General features: G+C 53.5%; 1 protein-coding gene across 1 annotated transcript; it reads right to left on the bottom strand.

Annotated features, from left to right (window-relative positions):
* Nucleotides 1–249: 249 nt before the first annotated feature.
* On the bottom strand, nt 250–4,243 carry LOC122543536 (zinc finger protein 239-like). Its single transcript, XM_043682334.1, has 2 exons — nt 3,963–4,243; nt 250–1,961 (listed from the first exon to the last, which is right to left on the bottom strand). The coding sequence occupies exons 1-2, from the start codon at nt 4,005–4,007 to the stop codon at nt 894–896; spliced, it is 1,113 nt and encodes a 370-aa protein (XP_043538269.1). The 5' UTR covers nt 4,008–4,243; the 3' UTR covers nt 250–893.
* Between the last annotated feature and the right edge of the window lie 8,315 nt (nt 4,244–12,558).

Here is a 12,558-nt window from a genome sequence, read left to right as displayed (position 1 = left end):
AGGAAACCGGAGTACCCGGAGGAAAGCCACGCAGACACGGGGGGGGGGGGGGAGAAGAACATGCAAATTCCACACAGACAGCTACCCGAGGCAGGAATTGAACCTGGGTCCCTGGTGCTGTGAGGCAGCAGTGCTAACCACTGAGCCACATGCCGCCCCAAATCGAGGTTCCTCTGTAAAAAAAACATCAGCTGGGACCATATTGTACGGCACCAGCCAGTCAGACATGTAAAAAGACGGTATGCAAAACCTTTTGAGAGCACGTTTGTTTATTATTGGAAATAGAACTTTTAACCCACCTAATGCACAACCCAATGCAAGCTCAAGAGATGTCCTTTCACTTCTGCCTTTCCCACCAACCAGGCGCTGCACACACGAGACTCATCAGACCCTACGCCAGGTAGTTTATAACGTCGGAAACGGAATAGCGGAGATGTATTTAAAATAAATTAACAAGGGTCTTACTTATAGACTCCGAGTTGAAAAGATTCAATTACTCACGTATACCTAGACACAGTCTTTGGTATTTGTCCCATATTAGCCAACTAGAGAGGAACCCGAAACAAATGTACAACATGAAAATGTGCGGACGGAGAAGGAATCCCTGAAAGGAAACTCATAGTAGTCTGAGAGAATTTCCCGGGAGCGTCGGCATGGGAATTGAGACGTCGAAGCCAAGGATCCTCATGTTGCTGCGAATGCGGTTCCCGATGAGAGTTCTGGTGTAGGGAGGAAAGAGCACAGATGACTCTTTTTCACGAAGAGGCGCCCCACAGTGCGGAAACTCGGCAACGTGTCCCGGACGTTGAAAAGCAGCCGGTTACGGGGGGGAAAAACGGTGAACGGCAAGCGGTTCGTTCTCGCCCCAGCAGGAACCAACAGCTGCAAGTCACTCAGGGAGCTGCTGGTGCCTGGCCAGGCGGCGGGGCTGAGCCGATCCCTTCCCGCACACGGGGGCAGGCGAACGGCCGCTCCGGAGCGTGGGTCCGCTGGTGGGTCAGCAGGTTGAAAGACTTGGTGAAGGCCTTCCCGCACACGGGGCAGGCGAACGGCCGCTCGCCGGTGTGGACCCGCTGGTGGGCGGCGAGGTTGGAAGAGCGGGTGAACCCTTTCCCGCAGGCGGGGCAGGCGAACGGCCTCTCCCCGGTGTGGGTGCGCCGGTGCGCCGTCAGGTTGGACGGCTGCCGGAACCTCTGCCCGCAGGCGGCGCAGCCGAAGGGCTTCTCCTCGGTGTGGACCCGCTGGTGCCTCAGCAGCGTGGGCAGGACCGTGAAGCCCTTCCCGCACTCGGAGCAGGTGAACGGCCTCTCGCCGGTGTGGGTGCGCTGGTGCAGGCCCAGGGCGGACGAATGCCGGAACCGCTTCCCGCAGGCGGCGCAGCCGAAGGGCTTCTCCTCGGTGTGGACCCGCTGGTGCGACAGGAGGTGGGACGACAGCGCGAATCCCTTCCCGCACTCGGAGCAGGTGAACGGTCTCTCCCCGGTGTGGGCCCGCTGGTGGGTCTGCAGGTGGAAGGACTGAGAGAAGCCCTTCCCGCACGCCGAGCAGGTGAACGGCCTCTCGCCGGTGTGGGTGCGCCGGTGCACGGTGAGGGCGGACGAGTGCCGGAACCCCTTCCCGCAGGCGCCGCAGTGGAACAGCTTCTGCTCGCTGTGAATCCGCTGGTGCGACCAGAGGCCAGACGACTGAGTGAACCCTTCCCCACACACGGAGCAGGTGTACGGCCTCTCTCCAGTGTGGCTCCGCCGATGGCTCTCCAGCAGGGATGGGTAATTGAACCCTTTCCCACAGTCCTCACACTTCCACGGTTTCTCCATTGGCTCCTTGAGATGTTTCCCCGCACACAGACCGGGCAAACATTTCCAAATGTTACGCACAAAGGCCCAGGATATTGAGGTCCCGATCTTGGCGCACAGCTTGATTCCGAGTTTCCCGTCTGTGAATCCTTGTGTTCTAAACACCTGGAAAATAAGTTCACAAAACCTTTCACTGCAAGTGCTGGACAGAAATTCAGAGGAGAATTCTAGACCCTACGGAACATTTTGGCTCTCCTAAAGCTGTGATTCCCTGTCCCCAAGACGTTCTCCATCGGTGACTCAGTGGTTAGCACTGCAGCCTCACAGCACCAGGGTCCCAGGTTCGATGCCAGCCTCGGGTGACTGTCTGTGTGGAATTTGCACATTCTCCCCGTGTCTGTGTGGGTTTCCTCCGGGTGCTCCGGTTTCCTCCCACAGTCCAAAGATGTGCAGGTCAAGGTGAATTGGCCACGCTAAATTGCCCCTAGTGTTCGGTGCATTAGTCAGAGGGAAATAGGTCTGGGTGGGCCACTCTTTGGAGGGTCGGTGTGGACTTGTTGGGCCGAAGGGCCTGGTTCCACACTGTAGGGAATCGAATCTAATCTAATCAATCATCTCACGCCTGGGCCAAATCTGAAGACTTTGTACATTATTTCATCTCACTCTATTCTAGTCCATTTCTCCAGACCATGTTTGCAGAGTGAGAATGAAATTAATGGTGGATCACTTTCTCTCCTGGTCACTGGGTTCCGATGACCACTTAGAGGAAGAAGGATTGTGTAATGGTGCTATTACTGCACCAGTAAATCAGAGACCCAGGTGAACACCCGGAGGATGTGGTTTAAAATCCCAACATGGAATCAAAACTGAATTCACACAGCATGGTAGCTCAGTCGTTAGCACTGCTGCCTCACAGCACCAGGGACCTGGGTCCGATTCCCGCCTTGGGTGGCTGTCTCTGTGGAGTATGCACCTTCTTCCCTTGACTGAGTGGGTTTCTGCCAGGTGCTCTGGTTTCTTGCCACAGTCCCAACGAAGTGTTGGGTGGACTGGCCTTGCTAAATTCGTCCCATAGCAACTGGGGATGCGCGCACTGTAGGTGGATTAGCCGTGGGAAAAGCAGGAACAGGGCGGGGGAACGGGGGTGGGTGGGGAGCTCTTCAGAGGGTCAGTGCAGACTTGACAGGATCCCACGATTCTATCTGGAGCACGGCAATTCGCCAAGCGAAGGTCCACTCGAGTCAGAGACGAGCGGCACAGGAACACACCCTCGCGTCCAACTCGTCCGGGCCGGCCAGATACCCGATATTAACCTAGTCGCGTTTGGCCCACGTCCCTTCCTAGTCACGTCCCCATCCAGGTGCCTTTTACACGTTGCCATTATACCACTCCCTCTGGCGGCTCATTCCACGCGCACACCATCCACTGCGTGAAAAGGTCAACCATGAGCACCCTTCGGGGAGGGGGGGGGGGGGGTGTGGGGAATCTGCTGTGCTTACCCGGCCTGGCCTACACGTGGTTGCGGAGCCACGGTCACTCTGGTCGACCCTCAGCCGCCCTCTGGGGGCGGTTAACAAATTCCAGGGTCTTAGCGGCGGTGACTACACTCAGCAAAAGAACGAACGGAATCACTCTGCCCCAATTAGGGAAGGTGCACGTTTCCCCCACCCACCTACCTACCTACCCCCCCCCCTCCTAAACCCAGCAGGGAGGGAAGGAGCTGCCCATCCAGCAACTGGGTCTGTGCTTCCACCCACGTGATCCCCTTACCACCCAGACACACACACCGCGCATGTCCCCAACTGGCCACGCCCCCCCATTGTTGACAGCCGCCGCGGACAATAGGGGGAGAGAGAAGATCGACGGCGCCAACGACCAATCGGAGTGAGTGAGTGAGTGGGTGGGGGGAGGGGCGTGGTCGGACAGGGCGCCAGCCGCGCGTGCGCCAGGCTACCCCCCTCCCGCCGCCGCCGCCGCCGCCAAAGATGGCGGCCGTCACCTCAGCTCGGAAAGCGCAGAGAAAGTCAAAGAGCAAAGAGGGAAGCGGCGTGAACCGAACAGTCCGCGCCGGCCCGCAAAAGGCAGGGCGGTAACCTCGCCCTTTGCAGGTTTCTTACGGGCGCTACTTGCGAAGCCCGCCCGCGCGGTCTGCCCCGCCGTACTCACCCGTCGCAACGGGTCGTCCTCGAGCTGGTGAGGGGCAGCGCGCATGCCCGGCCTCGCGGCGCGGCGCGGCTGACGGTGGGAAGCTTGAGGGCGGGGCTGGAGGACCGTCGAATCGGAGCCAGGGACAGTGGGGGGGGGCGGGGCTGGAAGACCAACGGGATCGCCCGACCAATCGGGGCCGACGCAGGCAGGGGTGGGGCTGGACGGCCGATGCGTCCTCCGTCCAATCGGAGTCAATGAGGCGGCCGCGGCTGGCAGGCAGGCCCGCCCTCTGCCCAATCGGAGTCAATGAGGGGGCGCGGTCGGCAGGCAGGCCCGCCCTCTGCCCAATCGGAGTCAATGAGGGGGCGCGGCTGGCTGGCAGGCAGACCCGCCCTCTGTCCAATCGGAGTCAATGAGGGGGCGTGGTCTGCAGGCAGGTGAATCCTCCGTCCAATCGGAATCAATGAGGAGGCGTGGCTGGAAGACCGACATGTCCTCCGTCCCAACGGAGTCAGTAAGAGGCGGGGCGGGAGGACCGAGCTGGTCCTCCAACCAACCCAGGTGAATAATGCTGTTGTCCTCCAGAAGGAAAGAGGGTGACAGACAAGCCCCCTAATTCAATAGGCCCCCTACCACCCATTGTGCAAGTTCTGACCCTATTTGTTTTGCCAAAATGCAATACATTGTATTCATCCAAATTCTTACTGGAGATGGTCATTGCCTGGCCATTTGTGTGGCATGAATGTTACTTAACCATTTATTGGCCCAAGCCGGCATTTTTATCTGCACTTGGACGTCTTACTTTGAGCCACTTTTTAAAACAACACGCAAGAGGCTTCACGTCCCTCAGTGCAAAGCGGGCCAGCGGCCTGGCGCCACCGCCACCAATGCTCAGTCGTAGCGCAGAGTGCCACCGACAAGGCGCCCTGCAGAAACCCAGCAAGGCTCCTTGGGCAGCACCTTTCAAACCCTCGGTTTCCACCGTCCAGATGGGAACACCACCCCTCTGCAACCATCCCTCCGAGCCAGACTTGGAAACGTATCGGTCGTTTCTTCAGTGTCGCTGGGTCTCTCCGCTGGCATTGGGGGCTTTACTTACTTCAAGTGCACTACAGTGGTTCAGGAAGGCCAGCAACATCTCAGGGTCAAATAGTGATGGGAAGGTTTGGATGAGTCCATTCCTCCAGGAGGATTTAATGTCAGACAAATAGTATATCTGAACAGATTCCTTGGAATAGCAGCAAACCTGTCACTTAGATGCAAGACTGATGTAAGGTATTGAAAAAGGGGGCCTATAAGCGTGTTAACGACAGTATACACAAGGCATCTGTGAACTAACAAACACCCTATTGAACAACATGGACAAAAGAGCTGAATCCCTTAGGTGAGGTGAGAGTGACAGCCCTTGACATCTAGGCCGCATTTGACCGAGTGTGGCACTGAGGAGCCCTGGCAAAACTGGAACCAATGAGTATTGGGGGGCAAACACTCTGCTGATTGGAGTCATACCTGGCACATTGGAAGATGGTTGTGTTTGGAATTGTCATCCACAGAAAGCTGTTGGGGCCAGTTCATTGAATACATTCAGGATGGAGCTGGACGGGAGCTAAAGGCATCAACGATTATGGGGAGAGGGTTGGAATGGGAGATTATACGATCATATTGAATGGGATGCACGTTCAAAGGGCCCAATGGCCCACTCCTGCACCTATTTTCTGTCTATTCTCTTCATAAATTAATATGTTTCTATAAGATCCCCCCATCTCATCCTTCTAAATTTCAATGAATATAGTCATGGTCGACTCAATCTGTCCTCAATCCGTGGGGTGGTACAGTGGTTAGCACTGCTGCCTCACAGCGCCAGGGACCCGGGTTCGATTCCCAGCTCGGGCAACTGTCTGTGTGGAGTTTGCACATTCTCCCCGTGTCTGCGTGGGTTTCCTCCGGGTGCTCCGGTTTCCTCCCACAGTCCAAAGATGTGCAGGTCAGGTGAATTGGCCATGCTAAATTGCCCGTAGTGTTAGGTGGATTAGTCATGGGTAAAGGGAGGGGAATGGGTGGGTTGCACTTTGGAGGGTCGGTGTGGACTTGTTGGGCCGAAGGGCCTGTTTCCACACCGTAGGGAATCTAATCATCGGCCAACCCTCTCGCTGATTCCTGAATCAACAGAGAACCCCCCCCCCCACCAGATTTTGACTCGGGAAAGAAATCAAGGGGAAAAGGCAGAAAGATGAGCGTTGAAGAAGATCAGATCAGCCACGATCTCATTCAGTGACGGAGGGGGGGGGGGCCTTCGGATGCTCTCACACCTTATACCCTCCTTTACGAGTGGGATGTTTGAAGGCCAGCTCTCTTACTGCTCCTTAAGCCAACAACCTTCAGTCGTCAGGGGTTTGACGATGGCAGTGTGCCAGGGTGACTTTCGGCATCACATTGCAACGCGTGCCTCATTCAAGGTGTTTGTATTCACCCTTGTGTTTTATTCACACACGTCGATAAAACGGGGGAGCACGAAGGTGTATGGAAAATAAAGAGCATGAAAGTATGGGAAGGGTTAAAGCACGAAGGCCACTGGCAATCTGTGGTCTGTGGAAGGCAGGATGGGGTAAGAATATTAGAATGCTGTAACACCAATTAGCAGAGTAAGGCTGAGGCTGGAAGGTCACTATGGCGAGATGAGATAACAGTTAGAGGTAGTCTCCGTGTTAAGTGCCATTATCACAAGATTGGGACCATAAATATTTGGGACATGACATGAAGTATCTAATGAATAGTTAGTAGAGTCAGCTTGAGACAGGAGACGATTGTAATAGATGGAACAGCTAAATATCTAATCGTGACGGGTTAGTCTGGAATGGAAGATCACTGGATCTAATATCTAATCATGACATTAGGAAAATATTAAGTAGGGTCTGGAGTGAAGGACTGTTGTTGCAAACGTTAGCACTAAATATCTAACCGTGACATTAGAATAACATTAAGTAGAATGTACAACGAAAGAGATAATGGGAACTAACATCACTGGTTTACTGTGTGGCTAGAGTGAGGTACTTTGATTAATATAGTTGGACATGCTGATAAGTTAACAGAAACATGATAAAAAACATGTTAAAAACCACGGATGCTGAGGTTCGTGGGCACTCGAGAATCTGCTTTCTGTTTTTTGTTTCCAAATAAAAGACCTACTTCTTAACGAACTCTCTGGTGGTTCTCCACCACACATAGTGCCAGTCTTTCTTTACCTGAAGGTCAAGTATCTACCGTGTGACAGTTCCTGCTTTTAAGAGTTCCTCCTTTTGGCTCTGCTATTTTTAATCCAGATTAACTTTCGATCAGCGCGTCCCATCTGCCTCTGAATTGACAGCACGTTTCACCCTCGTTCTTCCTGACTCTGAACACAATTGTGAGGGAGCATCACAGTTCTTAAAGCGCCTCAAAATTGAACACCAGCGCTGCAGGTGAAGAGAGACCAAGCGATTTGCCCCCTCTCGGTCTGACCCCAAAGGACGATGTCCAGGTTAAAGTTCACTCCTGCTGTAACGCTGCCCAAGGTGAGCTCCAGCCGGGAGGTACGGATAGGATGGACGCCAGGTGTCTTTTCCCGGAGGGTGGGGGATTTCGAGACTGGGGGGGGCAAATGTTTAAGCTGAGAGGAGAATGATTTTTAAAAAGACATGGGGGGGACAAATTTCTTGCACACAGAGTGGTTCGCGTGTGGAATGGACTTCCTGAGGAAATGGTGGATGTGGGTACAGTTAAAACATTTGAAAGACATTTGGATAAGCACACGTATAGGAAATCAGCCAGATGCAGGCAGGTGGGACTAGTTTAATTTGGGATTAGGGGCGGCACAGACTGGTTGGGTCGAAGGGTCTGTTTACCTGGTTCCACTTAAAAGATATTTTTCAGAGGAGTGGAATAATGGCCCAATGGTTAGCACCACTGCATCACAGCGCCAGGGGCCTGGGTTCGATTCCACCCTCAGGCGACTGTACGTTCTCCCTGTGTCTGCATGGGTTTCCTCCTGGTACTCCAGTTTCCTTCCACAGTCAAAAGATGTGTAGGTTAGGGTGGATTGGCCGTGCTAAATTACCCATAGTGCCCAGGGAGGTGTAGGTTAGGGTGGATTGGCCGTGCTAAATTACCCACAGTGCCCAGGTATGTGCAGGTTAGAGTGGATTGGCCGTGCTAAATTACCCATAGTGCCCAGGGATGTGCAGGTTAGGGTGGATTGGCCGTGCTAAATTACCCATAGTGCCCAGGGATGTGTTGGTTAGGGTGGATTGGCCGTGCTAAATTACCCATAGTGCCCAGGGATGTGCAGGTTAGGGTGGATTGGCTGTGCTAAATTACCATAGTGACCAGGTATGTGCAGGTTAAGGTGGATTGACCGTGCTAAATTACCCATAGTGCCCAGGGATGTGCAGGTTCGGGTGGATTGACCGTGCTAAATTGTCCCATAGCATGCAGGCTTAGGTGGGTTAGCCGTGGGAAATGCAGATTTACAGGCATAGGGTGGGATGCTGTTCAGAGGGTCAGTGTAGACTCAATGGTCTGAGTGGCCCGCTTCCATACTCTAGGGATTCGACGACTCAGTGTTGTACGATTCTAAATTAAACACACTGGTCGGAAAAAGACAAAAATGCAGGACAGTCCGTGGAGCGCAAAGCCAATTTATTTCACATCCATCCAGAATACTCAACTCTGGTCCAAGTCTGGGAGGTCGCTAACATCTGCAGCGAAAACTCCAGCTGTCAGAATAATAACACCGTACAGCTGTCACACAGGAGGCCATTTGCCCCATCGTGTTTGTGCCCGCATTCTAACTAAGATATGGCATCTCTTGACTCATGTCCAAGTGGTTTTCAATAGCTATCAATAAATCTACCAGGCAGTAAAATTCTGGGTCCCCACCTCCCCTCGGGTGAAGTGATTTCCGCATTCCTCCTCCCATCCCTCCCGCTGATTACACTAAGTTTCCGCCTCATCCTCTTCTCCGCTCGTGGAAGTGGATTCCTCTTCGACCAAACACACACACACAATCCTCGTTCTCCACTGCTCTAGCCTCAGTCTACTCAATTTCCCCATGTAAGTAAACGTGGCACTCCCACTCACATTCTCTGCACCTTCACTGGTTGCAGTCACACCCTTTACTGCAAACGCGGATGCCATGCTGCAGCTATAACAAAATAACTGTGGGTGCCCGGGAATCCGAAACTAAAGCAGAAATTGCCGGACAGACTCAGCAGGTCTGGCGACATAGAAGTCCTCGAGATGTACAGCATGGAAACAGACCCTTCGGTCCAACCCGTCCAGATATCCCAACCCAATCTAGTCCCACCTGTATCCTATCCATGCCCCTCATGATTTTATAAACCTCTATAAGGTTTATAAACCTCAACCTTCAACACTCCAGGGAAAACAGCCCCAGCCTAATCAACTTCTCCTTGTAGCTCAAACCCTCCAACCCTGGCAACATCCTTGTAAATCTTCTCTGAACCCTTTTTAGTTTCACAACATCTTTTTGATAGGAAGGAGACCAGAATTGCATGCAGTATTCCAACAGCGGCCTAACCAATGTCCTGTACAGCCGCAACATGACCTCCCAACTCCTGTACTCAATACTCTGACCAATAAAGGAAAGCATACCAAACGCCTCCTTCACTATCCTATCGACCTGCGACTCCACTTTCAAGGAGCTATGAACCTGCACTCCAAGGTCTCTCTGTTCAGCAACACTCCCCAGGACCTTACCATTAAGTGTATACGTCCTGCTAGGAATTGCTTTCCCAAAATGCAGCACCTCGCATTTATCTGAATTAAACTCCATCTGCCACTCCTTGGCACATCTGAACAAGGTCACGTCGTAATCTGAGGTATCCATGCCCCATCATGATCTTATAAACTTCTATAATGTCAAAATTATACATTTTTTAAAATTCAGTCATAGATGCTGCAAAACCTTTGCTAATACCTGTTATATAAGAAATAACGCATTAACGTGTAAGTGACCGATATACATCCCCACGGAAATCAAAGGATTTTGTGGTTCTCCACGGCATGGCTGGAAGCGGTCTCTCTTTTGCTTCCCGTTGCTCCAGTTGATGGCGTTTGTCTAGCACATGGGAAGCATCCGGATTTTCCCTCATGGAACAGGATGAGGCTTCCACGGGTCTGAGCTGTCCTGCCGTACCTTTGCTGGATAGATCGCCGTCATCATGCACCCATAGACTTCAAGCCAACGTCGGCTCCCGCTCACGTGCAGAGGTCACTCGGGGAGTCCGGCAACATGTTATCCCCCCACCCTTCGGCCTCACTGTCTCCACAGTACTTTAAAAAAAACACTGCAGCTCCAGGGTGGCTGAATGCGCGAGTGCGCCAACGGTCCCGGTGACGTCGGTTATGGGAGGTAATAAGTGCGGCTGACGCCACACCGTGCCACGTGCGACGTGCTTGAAGCAGGCAGCTGCTCTTCAAGGTGGGCAAGGCAGAGAGTGAGAACGAGACAGAGAGAGAGAACGAGAGAGGGACAGAACGAGAGAGAGAGAAAACACGAGCGAGAGAGAGAACACAAGTGAGAGAGAGAGAGAACGTGATAGAACGAGAGAGAACAAGACAGAGAGAGAGACAGAGAGACAGGGAGAGAGAATGAGAGAGAAAGAGACAGACTGAGAGCGAAAGAGAGACAGTGAGAGAGAGAGAGAACGAGAGAGAGAGAGAACGAGAGAGAGAGAGAGAGAACGAGAGAGAGAGAGAGAGAGAGAGAGAGAGAGAGACAATAAGAGCGAGAGAGAGAGTGAGAGAACGAGAGAGCGAGAGAATGAGAGCGCGAGAGAGAGATGGGTTGCATTCAGGCTTATGGGTCGCTGGGATGGTGGTGGAGTAAAAACTGGGATGAACACAGAAGATAGTCCTCTCTCTCCCCACTCCCCACCTCTGCTCAGGTGGCAGAAACTGTGCTGGGAGAGGGGGTCACATGCACCGCCTGGAGGACGGCCGCGTCTCAAAGCCTCCCCCTCTGTGGAGAGCTCACATCCGGGGAGGAGACCCATGTGGCATCCCCAGCTGCACTACAAGGACGTCTGTGCCAGGGAAACATGAAGGCGCTTGGTATCGTGACGGAGTCCTGGGAAAGGCTTGCAGCTGACTGCACGAGATGGAGAAGCAGCCTGAACCGGCACCTCAAAACGGGGGGAAAAGGAGCTGAGGGGAGAGCTCGCATCCGGGGAGGAGACCCATGTGGCACCCCCAGCTGCACTACAAGGACGTCTGTGCCAGGCGCTTGGTATCGTGACGGAGTCCTGGGAAAGGCTTGCAGCTGACTGCACGAGATGGAGAAGCAGCCTGAACCGGCACCTCAAAACGGGGGGAAAAGGAGCTGAGGAGAGCTGCAGCAGACAAGCGGGCACCAACGGAGGACCGGCAGCAGCTCCAGCAGATCAGCGACCACATACAGAGGTGACCGCTGTGACCGGGACTGGTACTCCAGCATTGGGCTCTTCAGTCACAAGCTACGTTGCTTCAAGGAAGCAGAAAGCCCGAACAACAAAGCTCAGTGGTTAGCTCATGACCGGGTTCGATTCCCAGCCTCGGATGACCATCTGTGTGCACATGGTCCCCTCTCCCACCCCAACCGCGTTTGCATGTGTCTCTGCCGGGTGTTCCAGTTTCTTCCCACAGTCCGAAGATGCCCAGGTTCGGGTGGATGGGCCGTGCTAAAATACCCATAGTGCCCAGCGATGTGCAGGTTTGGGTGGATTAGCCATGTTAAATTACCCATAGTGCCCAGGGATGTGTTGGTTAGGGTGGATTTGACGTGCTAAATTACCCACAATGCTCAGGGATATGTAGGTTAGGGTGGATTGGCCATGCTGGATTACCCATAGTGCCCAGGGACGTGCAGGTTAGGGTGGATTGGCCATGCTAAATTACCCATAGTGCCCAGAGATGCGTAGGTTAGGGTGGATTGGCTGTGCTAAATTACCCATAGTGCCCAGGGATGTGCAGGTTCGGGTGGATTGGCCATGCTAAATTACCCTATAGTGCCCAGGGATGTGCAGGTTAGGGTGGATTGGCCATGCTAAATTACCCCATAGTGCCCAGGGATGTGCAGGTTAAGGTGGATTGGCCATGCTAAATTACCCACAGTGCCCAGGGATGTGCAGGTTAAGGTGGATTAGCCATGCTAAATTACCCCATAGTGCCCAGGGATGTGCAGGTTAGGGTGGATTGGCCGTGCTAAATTACCCCATAGTGCCCAGGGATGTGCAGGTTAAGATGGATTGGCCATGCTAAATTACCCATAGTGCCCAGGGATGTGCAAGTTAAGGTGGATTAGCCGTGCTAAATTACCCATAGTGTTATGTGCATTAGTCAGGGGTAAATATAGGGGTAGGGGAATGGGTCTGGGGTGGGTTACTCTTCAGAGGGTCAGTGTTGGAGTTGTTGGGCCGAAGGGCCTGTCTCCACACGGTAGGGGATCTAATCTGATCTAAATAACGAGGATGCCACCCGTGGATCAGCCATAAGCGAAAGGGGCCCCACACCCCGCTGCACTGAGGCTCCCAACAGACCCCTTTCCCCCTTCTCCCTTGAGGAACAGCTGTTTCCATCC

The sequence above is a fragment of the Chiloscyllium plagiosum genome, chromosome 44 (genome assembly GCF_004010195.1).
Source record: "Chiloscyllium plagiosum isolate BGI_BamShark_2017 chromosome 44, ASM401019v2, whole genome shotgun sequence".
Taxonomy (NCBI): domain Eukaryota; kingdom Metazoa; phylum Chordata; class Chondrichthyes; order Orectolobiformes; family Hemiscylliidae; genus Chiloscyllium; species Chiloscyllium plagiosum.
Note: the sequence above shows the minus strand (reverse complement) of the source record. Positions and strands in the feature narration are given on the sequence as shown.

Excerpts from the sequence above, each read along its gene's own strand:
- LOC122543536 (XM_043682334.1), bottom strand. The coding sequence starts at position 4,007 with ATGCGCGCTGCCCCTCACCAGCTCGAGGACGACCCGTTGCGACGG. Across the intron at positions 1,962-3,962 it reads AGGACGACCCGTTGCGACGG|GTGTTTAGAACACAAGGATT; the intron begins GTGAGTACGGCG and ends CTTATTTTCCAG.